General features: G+C 53.5%; 1 protein-coding gene and 1 long non-coding RNA gene across 6 annotated transcripts in view; one reads left to right on the top strand and one right to left on the bottom strand.

Moving 5' to 3' along the window:
- UEVLD (UEV and lactate/malate dehyrogenase domains) overlaps positions 1–9,620 on the bottom strand; it is a 41,393-nt gene extending 31,773 nt beyond the window's left edge. For 2 of the 5 annotated variants that reach the window (XM_029060935.2, XM_029060937.2), the window contains exons 1-2: positions 5,887–5,973; positions 4,741–4,816 (exon numbers count right to left, since the gene is read on the bottom strand). Coding sequence is in view for 2 of the 5 variants with exons in the window: in XM_029060934.2 (XP_028916767.1) it covers positions 5,887–5,971; positions 9,549–9,590 (127 nt within the window). In the remaining 3 variants the exon portion in view is untranslated. The other 3 variants (XM_029060934.2, XM_029060936.2, XM_029060938.2) reach the window with 3 other exon arrangements.
- Positions 9,621–15,589: 5,969 nt separating this feature from the next.
- On the top strand, positions 15,590–17,834 carry LOC107547489. Its single transcript, XR_001604259.3, has 2 exons — positions 15,590–15,856; positions 17,723–17,834. It is a non-coding gene; the product is annotated as an uncharacterized LOC107547489 (long non-coding RNA).
- The last annotated feature ends 252 nt before the right edge of the window (positions 17,835–18,086 follow it).

Below are 18,086 nucleotides of genomic sequence, written 5' to 3'. Positions count from 1 at the left end.
GAAGCAGCGTGGCCTAACGGCTAGAGCTCGGGCCTACGAGTCAGAAGGCCCTGGGTTCTAATCCCAGCTCCACCACGCCTTGGGCGAGCTGCTAGAGAAGCAGCGTGGCGCAGTGGAAAGAGCACGGGCTTTGGAGTCAGGGCTCATGAGTTCGAATCCCAGCTCTGCCACTTGTCAGCTGTGTGACTGTGGGCAAGTCACTTCACTTCTCTGGGCCTCAGTTCCCTCATCTGTAAAATGGGGATTAAGTGTGAGCCCCACGTGGGACAACCTGATTCCCCTGTGTTTACCCCAGCGCTTAGAACAGTGCTCGGCACATAGTAAGCGCTTAACAAATACCAACATTATTATTACCAACACATCACTTCTCCGGGCCTCGGTGACCTCACCTGTACAATGGGGATTGAGACCGTGAGCCCCACGTGGAACGGGGACCGAGTCCAACCTAACCTGTATCTACCCCGGCCCTTCGAACGGTGCTTGGCCCATAATAAGCGCTTAACAGATACCATTTTTGAAAAACGCGGGGTTTTGAAAGCTAGGTCTAAGCAAGGGATGGAAGATACTTACCTGCTTCTTCCTCCCTCTCAGATTGGCAGCCCCGGGTGTGACGGGGCCTACGTCCAATCTGGCTCCCTTGATCTCCCCCGGCGTCTAGCGCAGCGCCAGGCAGGTTTGAGCCGGTAAACCCTTAATAAATACCAGAGCCGAGCCGCTCGGCTGGAGCCTCCCAGACCGAGCTGTCTGGGGATGCGATCCATTTCGAGGTTATGCAAGAGAGCGAGATTAGCTGAACTGTAATCACGCCTGCTTAGAGAGAGACGGTTAGCGTCCAAGGTCGGCGGAGCCCGACCCTGACAGTCCGCTCGCTTGGTGCTTTATTCTGAAAAACGGTCTCGTTTTCCGCTCTCCGGGCCTATTGAATATTTTCGATTAACTGCCTGGTATATTCAGCAGAAGCAAGAGATGCAAATCTACTGAAAACTAGTCATCCGAAGAGCCTCGGGGAGTCTGGAAAAATCCCGGCTAACTGCACAATTTCCCTTTTCTCTTTATATATGGCCGACGACACCCCAGCCGCCTTCGAAGCCCTTATGTGAGAGAAGTAGCGCGGCTCAGTGGAAAGAGCCCGGGCTTGGAGGTCCGAAGTCGTGGGTTCTAATCCCGGCTCCGCCACTTGTCAGCTGGGTGGCTCTGGGCAAGTCTCAACTTCTCCGGGCTTCAGTTCCCTCATCTGGAAAATGGGGATTAAGACTGGGAGCCCCATGCGGGGCAACCTGATTCCCTTGTTTCTATCCCAGCCCTTAGAACAGTGCTTGGCACATAGCAAGCGCTTAACAAATACAATCCTCACCCCCTTCAAGAAGGCTTCCCCGATTAGGCCGTCTTTTCCCCGACTCCCTCTCCCTTCTGCATCATCTACGCACTTGGATCTGTAATAATAATGTGGGTATTTGTTAAGAGCTTACTCAACATGAGCAAGACTGAGCTCCTCATCTTCCCTCCCAAACCCGGTCCTCTCCCAGACTTCCCTATCACCGTGGAGGGCACGACCGTCCCTCCCGTCTCTCGGGCCCGCGACCTCGGTGTCGTCTTTGACTCGTCTCTCTCGTTCACCCCACGCATCCGATCCGTCACCGAGACCCGCCGGTCTCACCTTTACGACATCGCCGAGATCCGCCCTCTCCTCTCCACCCGGACGGCTACCTTAACGCTACGGGCTCTGGTCATATCCCGGCTAGACTACCGCGTCGGCCTTCTCTCCGATCTCCCTTCCTCCTCTCTCGCCCCGCTCCGGTCTATCCTTCACTCCGCCGCCCGGCTCATCTTCCCGCAGAGACGCTCTGGGCCCGTCACTCCCCTCCTTAAACATCTCCGGTGGTTGCCCATCGACCTCCGCTCCAAACAAAAACTCCTCACTCTAGGCTTCGAGGCTCTCCGTCACCTCGCCCCTTCCCACCTCTCCTCCCTTCTCTCTTTCCACCGCCCACCCCGCACGCTGCGCTCCTCCGCCGCCCGCCTCCTCGCCGTCCCCCGGTCTCGCCCGTCCCGCCGTCGACCCCCCGGGCCGCGTCCTCCCGCGGTCCCGGGACGCCCTCCCTCCTCACCTCCGCCAAACTGATTCTCTTCCCCTCTTCGAAACCCTACTTAAAACTCACCTCCTCCGAGAGGCCTTCCCAGACTGAGCTCCCCTTCTCCCTCTACTCCCTCTACCGCTCCCCCTCCACCTCTCCGCAGCTTAACCCTCTTTTCCCCCCATCTCCCTCCGCTCCTCCCCCTCTCCCTTCCCATCCCCTTGGCAATGTACTCGTCCGCTCAACTGTATACATTTACATTACCCTATTTATTTTGTTAATGAGATGTCCATCACCCTGATTCTATTTATTTGCCATTGTTTTAATGAGATGTTCTTCCCCTCGACTCTATTCATCACCATTGTTCTCGTCCGTCCATCTCCCCTGATTAGACTGTGAGCCCGTCAGAGGGCAGGGCTTGTCTCTATCTGTTGCCGACTTGTTCATTCCAAGCGCTTAGTCCAGTGCTCTGCGCATAGTAAGCGCTCAACAGATCCTATTGAATGAATGAATGAACAGCACGTAATAAGAGCTAAACAAATACCGCAGATATTATTATTACTGTCTTTCTTGGCCCTCAGCCGTCCTTCCCTGGTTGCTTCAAATAGCCGGAGAGCCCCTTCCGGAAGCTGCGGAACCTCTGGGACCTTGAAGGAAGGGGCGAAGGAGGATGTAGGAAGGGAGGAGGGTGTCCCTCAGTTTCCCCACCCCACCCCGAGATGGAGATGCCCAATCTTCTGTGGGGAGGGGGAACGGGCTTCACTACGCGCCGCCCCTGTCTACCCTGGACCTGAGCACCGTTTGACCGAAAGGCCCGACCCCCCTACCTCACCCCTTCAGCACTTCTGTCTGTAGCTGGAATTCATTTCCCTGCCTTTAAACGGTCAGTTCCTCATGGGCGGGGAACGTGTCTCCCCACTCTGTTGCGCTGTACTCTCCCAAGCGCTTAGTACAGGGCTCTGCACCCAGTAAGCGTTCAATAAATACCACTGATTGATTGATAATATCATTGTGGCTTGTCGTGGGAAGCGGTGGTCACTCTTTATTGCTCTATTGTACTTTCCCAAGCACTGAGTAGAGCGCTCTGCACGCAGTAAACCCTAATGATGATGGCATTTGTTAAGCGCTTACTGTGTGCCAAGCACTGGGGTAGATACAAGGTGGTCACGTTGTCCCACGTGGGGCTCACCGTCTTAATCCCCATTTTCCAGATGAGGGAACTGAGGCCCAGAGAAGTGAAGTGATTTGCCCAAAGTCACCCAACTGACCAGTGGCGGGGTCGGAATTAGAACCCAAGACCTCTGACTCCCAAGCCCGGCTGCTCTTAATGAATGAATGAATGAATGATTGTGCTGTTTGCTAAGTGCATACTGCATGTCAAGCCCCATAATAAACATTGAGGTAATAATGATAATTATGATACTTTAAGCGCTTACTATGTGCCAAGCACTCTTCTAAGCCCTGGGGTAGGTACGAGTTAATCAGGTGGGACGCAGTTCCTGTCCCACAAGGGGCTCACGGTCTTAATCCCCATTTGACAGATGAGGAGAGGGAGGCACAGAGAAGTGAAGCGGCTCGTCCTGGGTCACGCGGCAGGAAAGAGGCAGAGCTGGGATTAGAACCCAGGTGCTTCTGACGCTGTTTAGGTAGGCATTCAATCGTGTTTACTGAGCACCTACTGTGTGCAGAGCATCGCACTGAGCACTTGGGTGAGTAAATTATAACAACACAACAGAGTCGGTAGATTAAGGTGGTGAAATCAGAGTCCCCGTCCCACGGGTTCACAGTTTAAGGAGGGACAACAGGTACCGAACCTCCATTTGACAGATGAAGCGACTGAGGTCCAGAGGAGTGAAGTGACTTGACCAAGGTCACGCAGCAGACAGGTGGAGGAGTGGTGGGCACCGCTGGACCACCCGGGCCCGGCCTGTCTGTCAATCATATAATAATAATAATAATGTTGGTATTTGTTAAGTGCTTACTATGTGCAGAGCACTGTACTAAGCGCTGGGGTAATCAGGTTGTCCCATACGAGGCTCACAGTCTTAATCCCCATTTTACAGATGAGGGAACGGAGGTCCAGAGAAGTGAAGTGACTTGCCCACATTGACACGGCTGATTCGAACCCATGACCTCTGACTCCCAAGCCAGGGCTCTGTCCACTGAGCCACGCTGCTTCTCAATCATATTTACTGAGCGCTTACTGTGTGCAGAGTATTGTGCTGAGCACGGGGGAGAGTACGCCAGAACAGACACACAATTCCCCGCCCTCAACGAGCTGCCAGTCTAGAGGGGGAGACGGACGTGAATAGAAAGAAAGAAATGACAGAGCGGGACATAAGCGCCGGGAAGCTGGGAGGATGAAAAAAGAGAGCAAGACGACGTAGAAGGGAGAGGGAGGAGAGCGGGGCTCGGTCAGGGAAGGCCTCTTGGAGGAGGCGGGCCTGCGGTGAGGCTTCGAAGAGGGGGAGAGTCACCGTCTGTGAGACGTGAGGAGGGAGGACGTTCCGGGCCGGAGGCAGGATAGAGGTGAGAGGCCGGAGGTGCCGGAGCGGCGACGGAGGCCCCGTGACGCAGAAGGTTGGCATTAGAGGAGCAGAGCGTGCGGGGCCGGGTCGGAGCGGGAGAGCAGCGAGGTGAGGGAGGAGGAGGCGAGGAGACGGACCGCTTTAAAGCCGACGGCGAGGAGCCTCTGTCTGAAGCGGACGTTACCGACTGATGCCCGCGACGCCCTCAAGCCCCTGAGTAAAGACAGTTGGAGAGTTGGGGGGGGGCAAATGTGTCAGATTTTCTTCTGATGAGGAAAGTCAAACCGAGGCAAAACCGTGATTTCAGAGGAGACGGAGAGAGGGTTAGACCCACAGAGAGGGCGGCGTCTTCAGGGACCGCACCGTCTCTCGGGGCCGTTACCCCCTTAACGCGGGCAGTCCCGAGCCCCCGGCCTTTCCCGCTCGCTCCGAGGCGCGGCAGGTCTGCGTTCCAGTTGTTCCGGCAGCCCGCTGGCTACAGAGTCGGAAAGACCACGGCGCTCCATCCATCGCCGGTTCCGATGGAGCCCTAGTCCGGCCACGTGGCCTGAAGGAAAGGACCCGGGCCTGGGTGGGGGAGGGGCGGGGGTCCTGGGTTCTAATCCCAGCTCCGTCCCCGATCCGCTATGTGGCCTGGGGAAAGCCATTTCGCTGTGCCTCGGTTTCCTCATCCGTAGAACGGGCCGTTAACACCAGTGCTCCCCCCTCTCAGACTGTGAGCCTGATGAGGGACAGGGAGCGTGCGTTCGGCTTGACTATCTCGCTTCGACCCCAGCGTTTATTTCGCCGCTCGGCACGAAGTAGGCGCTTCGCAGTACCGCCGGTGTGTATTATCGTTCGATCGTACTTACTGATTACTCTCTGTGTGCAGAACACTGTAATAAGCACTTGGGAGAGTGCAATATAACGGGATGGGTAGCCAGGTTCTCTGCCCATTCCGTACTAAGCAATTGGGAGAGTAAAACAGAGCAAATAGACATGATCCCCGAGCTCAAAATAAAATATCCGCTCTAATAGTTTAGCTTCATTTTTCTGGAACTCGGTTACCCTCACCCGTAACGTGAGGATTTTACGGACCGTGAGCCCTACGGGGACGTAGACTCTGTCCGACCTGATTCTCTTACAATAACGATGGTACCTGTTAAGCGCTTACTATGACCGAAGCGCTGCTCTCTTATCTATCCCAGTGCTTAGTACAATGCCTGGCGCATACTAAGCATTTAATACCATAAAAAGTCAATTAATAAAAGAAATCGACTACAATTAACAGGGGAGACCCTTACCATAGGTGTCCATGGAGAATCTGAAATTTGGGTAGGCCATATTAACATTCTTCAGTTCTTCCAGAGTCAAATCTCTGAATTTATACTGCAAACAAAGAAAAACGGTGGTCCCGAATTAGAGAAGAGTTGCCATCTTCGGTATCCTCAACAAACATTTATTGAACACCCACTGGCTGCGTGACACCATCACACACCGAAGCAGAATAAGCCCAGGGAGAAGAAAACACAGTCATAATGAAAACACCTGTTATTCATTCAGTCGTATTTACGGAGCACTTACTGCGTGCAGAGCACTGGACTAAGCACTTGGATTGCCATTGTCCTTGTCTGTCCATCTCCCCCGATCAGACCGTAAGCCCGTCAAACGGCAGGGACCGTCTCTATCTGTTGCCGACTTGTTCATCCCAAGCGCTTAGTACAGTGCTCTGCACATAGTAAGCGCTCAATAAATACTATTGAATGAATTCAGCGAGAGAGAGAGAGACAATCCCTGCCCAACGACGGGCTCACAGTCTAGAAGGGGGGACACAGACATCAAAACAAGTAAACAGGCATCAGCAGCATCATAAAAAATAGAATTATAATTATAAATACGTACATATATACTCAAGTGCTGTGGGGCGAGGGGGGTAGAGCAAAGGGAGTCGGGGCGATGGGGAGGGGGAGCAGAGAGAAAGGGGGGGCTCAGTCCGGGAAGGCCTCCCGGAGGAGGGGAGCTCTCAGGAGGGCTTTGAAGAGGGGAAGAGAGCGAGTCTGGCGGAGGCGAGGAGCGAGGGCGTTCCGGGACAGCCGGAGGACGTGGGCCGGGGGTCGACGGCGGGATGGGCGTGAACGGGGGACGGTGAGGAGGTGGGCGGCGGCGGAGGAGCGGAGCGGGCGGGCTGCGATGGACAAGGAGAGAAGGGAGGAGAGGGAGGAGAGGGGCGAGGTGATGGGGGGGCTCTGATGCCCGGAGCGAGAGTTAATAGGCAATTAACAAAGAGAGGTTAGTTTAGGGGCAGAGCAGAGCTGGGAAAAGCAGAGAAGGCTCCTTGCAGGAGCTGGGTTGGAAGCCCGGGAGAAATGGGGAATGGGGGAAGAGAGGAGCGGGCTACTCCAGGCACGGAGACTATAAACTGATTACGGGCAGGGAAATGTTTCTGATAATTCTGTTCTATTACTACAACTCTGAATCCTCCCTGTCCTGAATCTAGACCTGAGGCTTCTGACCCAGAAGTAGGGGCCAAAGAAGCTCCCCTAGTAAGAAGAGGAATGGCTTTTGTTAAGCGCTTACTATGTGCCAAGCCCTGGGGTAGATATAAAATCATCAGACCAATACTAATGATATGTGTTAAGCGACCAAACAGAGTCCCTGGTGGCCTAGTGGAAAGAGCACGGGCCTGGGAGTCAGAGGAACCTGGGTTCTAATCCTGGGCTCTGCCAATTGTTTGCTGTGTGACCTTGGGCAAGTCACCTCGCTTCTCTGGGCCTGTCTGATCAACTATAGAACGGGAATTAAATACCCGTTTTCTCTCCTACTTAGATTGTGAGCTCAATGCAGGACAGGGACCGGGGAAGCAGGATGGTGTAGTGAATAGAGCCTGGGCCTGGGAGTCAGAAGGTCAGGGGTTCTAATCCCAGCTCCGCTACTTATCTGCTCTGTGACCTTGGGCGAGTCACTTCACTGGGCCTCAGTTACCTCATCTATAAAATAGGGATTGAGACTGAGAGACCCACACGGGACAGGGACTGTGTCCAACCCGATGTGCTTGGATCCACCCCAAGCGTTTAGTTCGGTACCTGGCCCGTAGTAAATCCTTAAATACCACTGTTATTATTATTGTTGTGTATCTACTACAGCACTTAAAACAGTGCTTTCTTTCATAATAATAATAATGTTGGTATTTGTTAAGCGCTTACTATGTGCAGAGCACTGTTCTAAGCGCTGGGGTAGAAACAGGGTAATCAGGTTGTCCCACGTGAGGCTCACAGTGTGAATACCCATTTTATAGATGAGAGAACTGAGGCCCAGAGAAGTGAAGTGACTTGCCCACAGTCACACAGAAAGTGGCAGAGCCGGGATTCAAACCCATGACCTCTGGCTCCCAAGCCCGGGCTCCTTCCACTGAGCCACGCTGCTATAGTAAACACTTAACAAATGCCCATAAAAAGAAAAAAAAAAAGGGGGGGCTTGTGGTCCAATCAATCAGTTGGATTTATTGAGCATTTTCCATCGATGGGCACATTCCCTGAGGAGGGGCTTACATTCTACGGCTACGGTCTATGCAGGAGGGAGAACAGGTATTGGAATCCCCTTTTTGCAGATGAGGACACTGAGGCACAGACAAGGTAAGCGACTTGCCCAAGGTCACACGCAGCAGGCGGAGCTGGGATTAGAACCCAGGCCCTCCATTCCTCTGGCCTGGGCTCCTTCCACCAGCCCACGCTGCCTCTCCCCACTTTGTTATCCCCAACATCGACGACGTGAGAAACCGAGGTGACTGCAGTCGGTCCAACGCTCAAGAATTCCAACCATTTCATGCTGTTGTTCCACGGGATTTGGTAAGCGCTCCCTATGTGCCAGGCACTGGGGTAGACACAAGTTAATCACGTTAATAATAATGTTGGTATTTGTTAAGCGCTTACTACGTTGCAGCGTGGCTCAGTGGAAAGAGCCCGGGCTTGGGAGTCAGAGGTTCAGGAGTTCGAATCCCAGCTCGGCCCCTTGTCCGCTGTGGACGGTGGGCGAGTCACTTCACTGGGGCCTCAGTGACCTCGTCTGGAAAATGGGATGAAGACTGGGAGCCCCACGGGGGACCACCCGATTCCCCCGTGTCTACCCCAGCGCTTAGTACAGTGCTCTGCACATAGTAAGCGCTTAACAGATACCAACATTATTATTACGTTGGCTACAGTCCCTGCCCCACACGGGGCTCACGGTCTCAATCCCCATTGTACAGCTGAGGTCACTGAGGCAATGCTTTTCCAAGCGCTTACTCTGTGCCAGGCACTGTGCTGAGCGCTGGGGTAGAGAGGGAGGCTCCTGGGCCATGCTGCTCCAGCCGTGGCTCAGTGGAAAGAGCCCGGGCTTGGGAGTCAGAGGTCATGGGTTCGAATCCCTGCTCTGCCACTCGTCAGCCGGGTGACTGTGGGCGAGTCACTTCGCTTCTCTGGGCCTCAGTGACCTCCTCTGGAAAATGGGGATTAACTGTGAGCCTCACGTGGGACAACCCGATGACCCCGGATCTCCCCCAGCGCTTAGCACAGTGCTCTGCACATAGTCAGCGCTTAACAGATACCAACATTATCATTACTGTCCTCTCCCAGGAGCTTCGTGCTCAATAAATCCCACGGCCATACCACAAGGCGCGTGTCTTAAGGTCTTGGGGGTCCTAGGTCGTGGGTTCTAATCCCGGCTCCGCCGCCTATCAGCTGGGCGACTCCGGCCAAGTCGCTTCTCTGGGCCTCAGTTCCCTCGTCTGTAAAACGGGGCTCACTGTGACCACCCGATGACCCCCGGATCTCCCCCAGCGCTTAGAACAGTGCTCGGCACCTAGGAAGCGCTTCACGAAGGCCCCCTTTCTCGTTAGCAGTGCCTGACTGGTGGGGGGCGGGGCCTTTGGTGCGGGCGGTCGAGTTCTCCGTCCCTTCCCTTCCCGTCCGGCCCCGTGGGCGCCCCGCACCTTGCCGAGCAGCCGCCGCAGGTTGTCGCCATCGAACTCCATGGGTGCCGACGGCCTCTTCCTCCTCCTCCTCCTCCCGCTTCCACCCCCCCCCCCCCGCCCTACGGCGCTCGCCGGCGGACAAACTTCCCCCACGCTCCCGCTCCGCGCTACGGTGCCCGCCGGCGGACACACTTCCCGACGTTTCCCCTCCCGCTCCTCCCTACGGCGCCCGCCGGGGGCCAAACTTCCCGACGCTCCCGCTCCGCGCTACGGCGCCCGCTCCGCGCCACGGCGCCCGCTAGCGGCCAAATCCTCCGGCCGCGCCCCGCCTGTGGCTGACGGCGCTCACGCCCCGACGGCGGCACGTACATAGGGCCGGAGGCACGCAGGCATGACGTCATCACGTCAGCCCCTCCCCCCCCCAGGCCCAGCCTGGACCCCCCCGACCCCAACGACGCATTCATTCATTCCGTAATAATCCTGTCGGTATTTGTTAAGCGCTTACTATGTGCAGAGCACTGTGCTAAGCGCTGGGGGAGATCCAGGGTCATCAGGGGGTCCCACGTGAGGCTCCCAGGCTTCATCCCCATTTTCCAGATGAGGTCACTGAGGCCCAGAGAAGTGAAGTGACTCGCCCACAGTCACCCAGCTGACAAGTGGCAGAGCAGGGATTCGAACCCATGACCTCTGACTCCCAAGCCCGGGCTCTTTCCACACGCTGCATTTATTCAGTCGTATTTATTGAGGGTTTACCGTGTACTAATCACTACTAAACACTTGGGAGAGTACAATTATTACTAATTGTTATTTATTACCCCATTTATTTTGTTCAGAAAGTGTACATCTCCTTGATTCTATTTATCTTGGTGAGGTTGTCTTGTTTTTGTCCATCTGTCTCCCCCCATTAGACCGTGAGCCCGTCATTTGGCAGGGATTGTCTCTATCTGTTGCCGGATTGTATATTCCAAGTGCTTAGTACAGTGCTCTGCACATAGTAAGCGCTCAATAAATACTATCGAATGAATGAATTAATAATAGTGGTATTTGTTAAGCGCTTACTATGTGTCAGGCGCTATACTAAGCACCGAGAAGCAGCGATGGCTCAGTGGAAAGAGGCCGGGCTTGGGGGGTCAGAGGTCATGGGTTCGAATCCCGGCTCCGCTGCTTGTCAGCTGCGTGACCTTGGGTAAGACACTTCACTTCTCTGGGCCTCAGTTCCCTCGTCTTTAAACCGGGGATGAAGACTGTGAGCCTCACGTGGGACAACCAGACGACCCTGTATCTCCCCCAGCGCTTAGAACGGTGCTCTGCGCAGTGTAAGAGCTCAACAAATACCAGTGATGGATTGATTGATCGACTGGAGGATGGCAAGGGCCTGGCAGATGTTCATCGAGAACTCTGGGAAGCTGGAAGCGGAGGCTGAAATCTTGGGATTCGGAGTCACTGTACAATCATCATCATCATCATCATCATCATCATGGTGCTATTTGTTAAACACTTAATGTGCGCCAGGCACTGTATTAAATAATTAAATAATAATTAAAATGACTTATTTGGTTAATGAGATGTACATCCCCTTGATTCAATTTATTGCTATTGTTTTTGTCTGTCTCCCCCGATTAGACGGTGAACCCATCAATGGGCAGGGATCGTCTCTATCTGTTGCCGAATTGTCCATTCCAAGCGCTTAGTACAGTGCTCTGCACATGGTAAGCGCTCAATAAATACTATTGAATGAGTGAACGAATTAAACGGATACAAGGAAATCAGGTTGGACGCAGTCCCTGTCCCACTTGGGGCTCACAGTCTCAATCCCCATTTTACAGGGCAGGTAACTGAGGCCCAGAGTAAGGAAGCGACTTGTCCAAGGTCGGCCTAGCAAGCATTTGGTGGAGCCAGGATTAGAACCCAGGTTCTTCTGACTCCCAGGCTCGGGCTCAAGCCATTCTGCTGATGTTTCATATGCTGCAAAAGGGAGAAATGCACCTGCAGTTCTCCTGCCCTGCAAATTCCACGTGAACCAGACAGACGCGACGGGGCAGCTGTGTCTGATACTGCACCCCTGTCGAAGGGCAGGATACGGTCAGGCAATTACCAGTGAAGGGTGGGAGAATCTATCAATCTAATTTAATAATAATAATGTTGGTATTGGTTAAGTGCTTACTCTGTGTAGAGCACTGTACCCAGAGCTTGGATAGAGATAGAGACAGTCCCTGCCCTTTGACGGGCGCACGGTCTAATCGGGGGAGACGGACGGACAATGGCGATAAATAGAATCGAGGGGAAGAACATCTCATTAAAACAAAGGCAAATAAATAGAATCAAAGTGATGCACATCTACTTAAAGCTCACCTCCTCCAAGAGGCCTTCCCAGACTGAGCTCCCCCCTTTTTCCCTCTGCTCCCTCTACCCCTCCCCACCTCTCCACAGCTAAACCCTCTTCTCCCCCCTTTCCCTCTCCTCTTCGCCCTCTCCCGTCCCACCCCCTCGGCACCGTACTCGTCCGCTCGACTGTATATATCTTCATCACCCTATTTATTTTGTTTAATGAGATGTACATCACCCTGATTCTATTTATTTGCCATTGTTTTTATGAGAGGTTCTTCCCCTCGACTCTATTTCTCGCCATTGTTCTCGTCTGTCCGTCTCCCCCGATCACCGCCCCCATCGGCCTCTCACACCGATGTACATATCTTCATTTATTTATTATTTAATTATTGCGATATCCGTCTCCCGCTTTAGACTGTCAGCTCTCTGCGGGCAGGCGTTCATTTAGTTGTATTTATTGAACGCTTAATGTTTGCAGAGCACTGACTAAGCGCTTGGAAAGTGCAATTTAGCAGCAAAGGGAGACAATCCCAGCCCCCACCGGGCTTCCAGTCTAGATGTTCATTATATTGCTATATTGTACTCTCCCAAGCACTTAGTAGAGGGCCCTGCACACAGTAAGCCCTCAATAAATGCAACCGATCGATCGATCGATCGATTGATACGGTGGAGTTGGGAGATGTTTTCCCTGCCCACGAGGAGCTTACAGTCCAATTGGTCAACCTGGAAGCGTCCTGATGGATTGCTAGCGGGGTAGTAATAACAGAATTTATTAAGCGCTTACTTTGCGCAAGGCACTTTACTAAGCACTGGAGCCCGGGGCTTTTGTGATGTCACAATCCCCTAACCGACGCGGTTCCCTGACCCTGTAGCGCTTGACCGTTAGAGGAATCCCCACAACTGCAAATTTCAAGACATTTCCCCGACGAGATCTCGGGGGAGGCTAGCTAACCGACCCAGCGTCGTATCTGGAGGACAGAATCGCCCGCGGATCATCATCATGATCGTGGTCGGTTGGATACTTTTCGTCGGACTTTCGTGTTACCTGGGCCAATATCCCGAAGTTGGGGTGAGTTGCGAGGCGACTGGGAAATCCCGGCTCGTCACTGAGAGTTGAGGTAGATGGGAGTGGGCCCCCGGGGCTATCGCTGGCCAGATTTTGAGAAACCTCCCTCTCAGGGTCCCTGAGGTCAGGCGTGAAGGCTAGTTCGGTTCCTCTGGGTTTCTCAACCGCCGAGGTTGAAATAGACAAAGAGAACCGAGAGCGAGAGCAGTCAGTCAAGCGTAATTATTGAACGCCTACTGTGTGCAGAACACTCTACTAAGCGCTTGGAAGAGAGCGGCACGACAGTAAACGGACCCATTCCCTGCCCACCCCGAGACTGCTAGGAGTCGAGCGGGTTTCCCGTTCCCCTCCCCTCTCACCATATCCTCTTCCAATCAATGGGATTATAATGTGTGCAGGGCGCTGTACCGAGCGCTACCGTCCTGCACTTGTAATCGCCTTGAAAGTACAAGGCGACCGAGTCGGCGGACGTGTTCCCTGCCTACTTCTGGTGGCGGCCATCAATCCTTCGATGGCGTTGACCGAGCTCTTACTGTGTGCCAAGCGCTGTTAAGCGCTTGGGAGACTAGGCCAGTTCTGGAAGGGGCAAAGATTAGACAGTGAGCCCGTCACTGGGCAGGGATCGTCGCTATCAGTTGCCGAATTGTCCATTCCAAGCGCTTAGTACAGTGCTCTGCACATAGTAAGCGCTCAATACATGCGATTGAATGAATGACAGATCTGGGATGCAGAGAAGCAGCATGGCGTAGTGTATAGAGACCGGGCCTGGGAGTCAGAAGGTCATGGGTTCTAATCCCGTCTCTGCCACTTCTCTGCTGTGTGACCTTGGGCAGGTCACTTCACTTCTCTGTGCCTCAGTGACCACAGCTGTGAAATGGGGATTGAGACCGTGAGCCCTACCTGGAACAGGGACTGGGTCCAACCCGATGTGCTTGGATCCATCCCGGCGCTTAATATGGTGCCTGGTACATAGTAAGCGCTTAACAAATGCCATTATTATAACTATGATGATCATCATCATCATAGTGGAATCCACTGGAGTTTGTGCTGGAGGGAGTGGCCTAAATTTTGCCCTCAAACCCTGACAATACAGGGGACCTTCCGAGAGGGGCCGGAGTACAGAGTCATGGCCTAGTACAGTGTCAGGCACATAGTAAGCACTTAATTTCCATAAACCTCCCTCTGGCCCTCCTCGCCAAAACCCACACAGGAGCTGCTCTCCTTCCTTCCGACGATTTTTTCCCCCATTTTACCTTCTCCCTCTCGATTCGTTGGCATTAAGCAAAGTCCGGACGGGAGTACTCGTGGTTTCCGAAGGTTTTTGAGAAAAATGTGAGGGTTTCCATGGGCCTCGAGAAGCTTAGCAATGTAGACTCACTGTGGGCAGGGAATGTGACTGTTTTTTGTTATTTCGTACTCTCCCAAGCACTTAGTACAGTGCTCCGCACTCAGTAAGCGCTCAATAAATGTGATTGAAAGAACATACTCAACGGCAGGCAGTGGGAGGCTGGGAGTGTCCTTAACTAGGATTGGAGAAGCAGCGTGGCTCACTGGAAAGAGCCCGGGCTTGGGAGTCAGAGGTCATGAGTTCTAATCCCGGCTCTGCCACTTGTCAGCTGTGTGACCGTGGGCAAATCACTTAACTTCTCTGTGCCTCAGTTCCCTCATCTGTAAAATGGGGATTAAGACTGTGAGCCCCACGTGGGACGATCTGATTCCTCTGTGTCTACCCCAGTGCTTAGAACAGTGCTCTGCACATAGTAAGCGCTTAACAAATACCAACATTTATTTTTTTTATCCCGGCTCCCCCACTTGTCAGCTGTGTGACTTGGGGCAAGTCACTTCACTGGGCCTCAGTTCCCTCACCTGTAAAACGGGGATGAGGACTGTGAGCCCCACGTGGGACAATCTGATAACCTTGTATCTACCGCAGAGCTTAGAACAGTGCTTGGCACGTAGTAAGCACTTAACAAATATCATCATCATCCGCTACCAGGACGCGATGTGACCTTGCACAGGTGCCTTTGGTTTCCCCATCTGGAAAACAGGGACTAGACACCTTCTCTCCCTCCCCTGTTGGACTGTGAACCCTAGGTGGAAGAGGGATTGGACCTGATCCGACCCTCTGGCATCTACAGGCCGGGGCAAAATAAATGCTTAATGGACACCATAATGTATGAATTTTCACAGAGCCTCGCCCCAGAAGGCCGAGCTGGGGATTTTTGCCAACGCTTCCCCAGTTACGTTCCCCCCGGGGGCTAGGGAATAAATCGCCAGTCTCTAGAGAAGCAGCGTGGCTCAGTGGAAAGAGCCCGGGCTTTGGAGTCCGAGGTCATGGGTTCGAATCCCGGCTCGGCCACTTGGCAGCTGGGTGACTTTGGGCAAGTCACTTCACTTCTCGGTGCCTCAGTGACCTCATCTGTAAAATGGGGCTGAAGACCGTGAGCCCCACGTGGGACAACCTGATTCCCCTGTGTCTACCCCAGCGCTTAGAACGGTGCTCGGCACGTAGTAAGCGCTTAACAAATACCAACATTATTATTAAACAAACAAGATCCAACCCCCAGGGGGAGAGGACGGCAGATTTTGAGGTCATAGTGTGAGGAGGGCGACGTAGCCCATGAGGTCACAATTCCCGACCAGGCTCCGCCCCCCCCTTGCGAGACCTAGGGGACCCCCCCACCCCCCGACCCCGACCTCAGTCGGTGGTGAGACCACAGTCCTCTTCAGACAGGACCCGAAAGTACCATGCTGGACCCCATGACATCATCCCCCCGATGAAGACATCGCCAAACCAGGAACCCCAGAACCAGATCTGCCACGTTGTGCCGGGAGGATCCCAGCAAGGAGCTTCATCAGAATGATTGTCATCTTTTGGTTGATTCTCATTGCAGGAACCATGTGGAAGGGCTATAAGTATCCCCCAGCAGGGGTAAGTACGATATTTTATTCCGTTTCACATCCTTGTCCGGAAGCATTCGCTTTGACCGCCCCCAGAAGGAAATCAATCCCGTACCCGGGAGGGTGGCGGGGGCCTTCCAAATCTAGTTCACGCGACCGTAGACACGTCGTGGGGAGGGGACGTGTCTGTTTAATCGTTACGTCGTACTCTCCCGAGCGCTTAGTACGATGCTCTGCACATAGAGAAGCAGCGTGGCTCGGTGGAAAGAGCCCGGGCTCGGGGGTCGGAGGTCATGGGTTCGAATGCCGGCTCTGCCACTCGGCAGCTGTGTGACTGTGGGCGAGTCACTTCACTTCTCTGGGCCTCGGTTACTTCATCTGTAAAATGGGGATTAACCGTGAGCCTCACGTGGGACGACCCGATTACCCTGTATCTCCCCCAGCGCTTAGAATGGTGCTCTGCACATAGTAAGCGCTTAACAAATACCGACATTATCATTATAGTAAGCGCTCAATAAATACGATCAAAGGACTGGCCGACCCTCCCACCTCCGCCCCCTGGCTCACGCTGTTCCCCTGCCCCGAAAATAACTCCCCGAAATCCACCAGACCTCAGCTCTCCCCTTCTCTAAAGCCCTACCGGAATCCCACCTCCTCCAGGAAGCCTTCCCCAGTTAATTCACAATACCTTTGTTCATTCAATAGTATTTATTTATTGAATTTATTGAATTTATTGAATAGTATTTATGTGCAGAGCACTGTACTAAGCGCTTGGAATGGACAAATCGGTAACAGATAGAGACGGGCCCTGCCCTTTGACGGGCTTGTGTCAAGCAGAGACCCCCCCCCCCCCCTTAGTGCCTACAGAGTAAGTTTACAAAGTAAGCGCTCAACAAAGACGATTGAATGAGTGGAATTTAATTCCTGTCTTCAGCTCTTATGTACGTGCCCGTGCCTATTTGTAGATTCACTCATTCAGCTATTTCACCCCGTTATTTTACCTGCTGTCGCTGTCCGCAAATAATCTTGTCTATATGAAAGTTAATCACACTTAGTGAACGCTTACTACATATAGAGCACCGTACTAGACGCTTGGGAGAGTGCAAGACAATAGAATTAGTGAACACGTTCCCGGTCCGTAACGAGCTTACAGTCTAGAGGGGGAGGCATTCGTTAATATGAGTAATTTAGAACATATAATTTAAAGTTACGTACATGAGTGCTGTGGGGTCGGGAGTGGGGCGAATAACAAGCGTCCAAAAATCAGATTGAAAGAGCGTGGGAGTCAGAGGACCTGGGTTCTAATCACACCACATTTGCTGCGTGACCCGGGGCGCGTCACTCAACTTCTCAGTGCCTCCGTTACCTCACCTGCAAAATGGGGGTTAGAACCGTGAGCCCCACGGGGGACACGGATCGGGTCCAATCTGACTAGCCGGTATCCAATCCAGCACTAGTACAGTGCCTAGCACGTAGTAAGCGCTTAAAAAACACCGTAAACCAACACAGAAGGGAGAAAACGAGCCGGGGAAGAGAGGGCTTAATCGGGGAGGTCCTCTTGGAGGAGGTGTGATTTTAACAAGGCACTGGAGGTGGGGAGAGTGGAGGTCCGTCATATATGGAGGGGGAGACCCAGGCCAGTGGGAGGATGTGCGCCAAAGGTGAGGGATGCGATAGACTCGCCATACGGACCCACGCGGTGCTTCATACCAACGCAAGCCGAAGAGTCAGTCGATCGTATTTACTGAGCGCTCACTGTGTGCAGACCGCTGTACTGAGCGCTCGGTAGAGTCCGACCCGACAGACACATTCCCCGCTCACAACAAGCTTAAGAGGGGGAGATGGTTTGGGAGGGGGTCACGATTAACGCCGGCTTCTACCGTGTCTCCGCTCGCAGGTCGTGATCAACGCGGCAAAAGAAGATCCCCCTGAACTGATGCAGGTCTGAACCCGAACATGGCCAACTGCTCAGCTCCCGTTGGTGGTTTCACATAAAGTGACTACACATACCTGGGTCCTATTTTACCTAAACCCGCCTCTAGTTTTGAAGATCACAGAGGCCTCGCTCTTGGGCTCGACCAACTGCAGCCCTTGATCTCGGCAGAGGCCCCGGGGCCCGTACGCGCTGGGAAATCCTTCTTATGGTATTTGTGAAGCGCTCACTATGCATCAAACAGTGCCCTGAGCGCCGGGATGGGTACGATTCGATTAGGTCGGACACCGTCTAAGCAGGAGAAGCAGGTCAGAGCCCGGGCCTGGGA

The sequence above is a fragment of the Ornithorhynchus anatinus genome, chromosome 3 (assembly GCF_004115215.2).
Source record: "Ornithorhynchus anatinus isolate Pmale09 chromosome 3, mOrnAna1.pri.v4, whole genome shotgun sequence".
NCBI classification, from domain to species: Eukaryota; Metazoa; Chordata; class Mammalia; order Monotremata; family Ornithorhynchidae; genus Ornithorhynchus; species Ornithorhynchus anatinus.
Note: the sequence above shows the minus strand (reverse complement) of the source record. Positions and strands in the feature narration are given on the sequence as shown.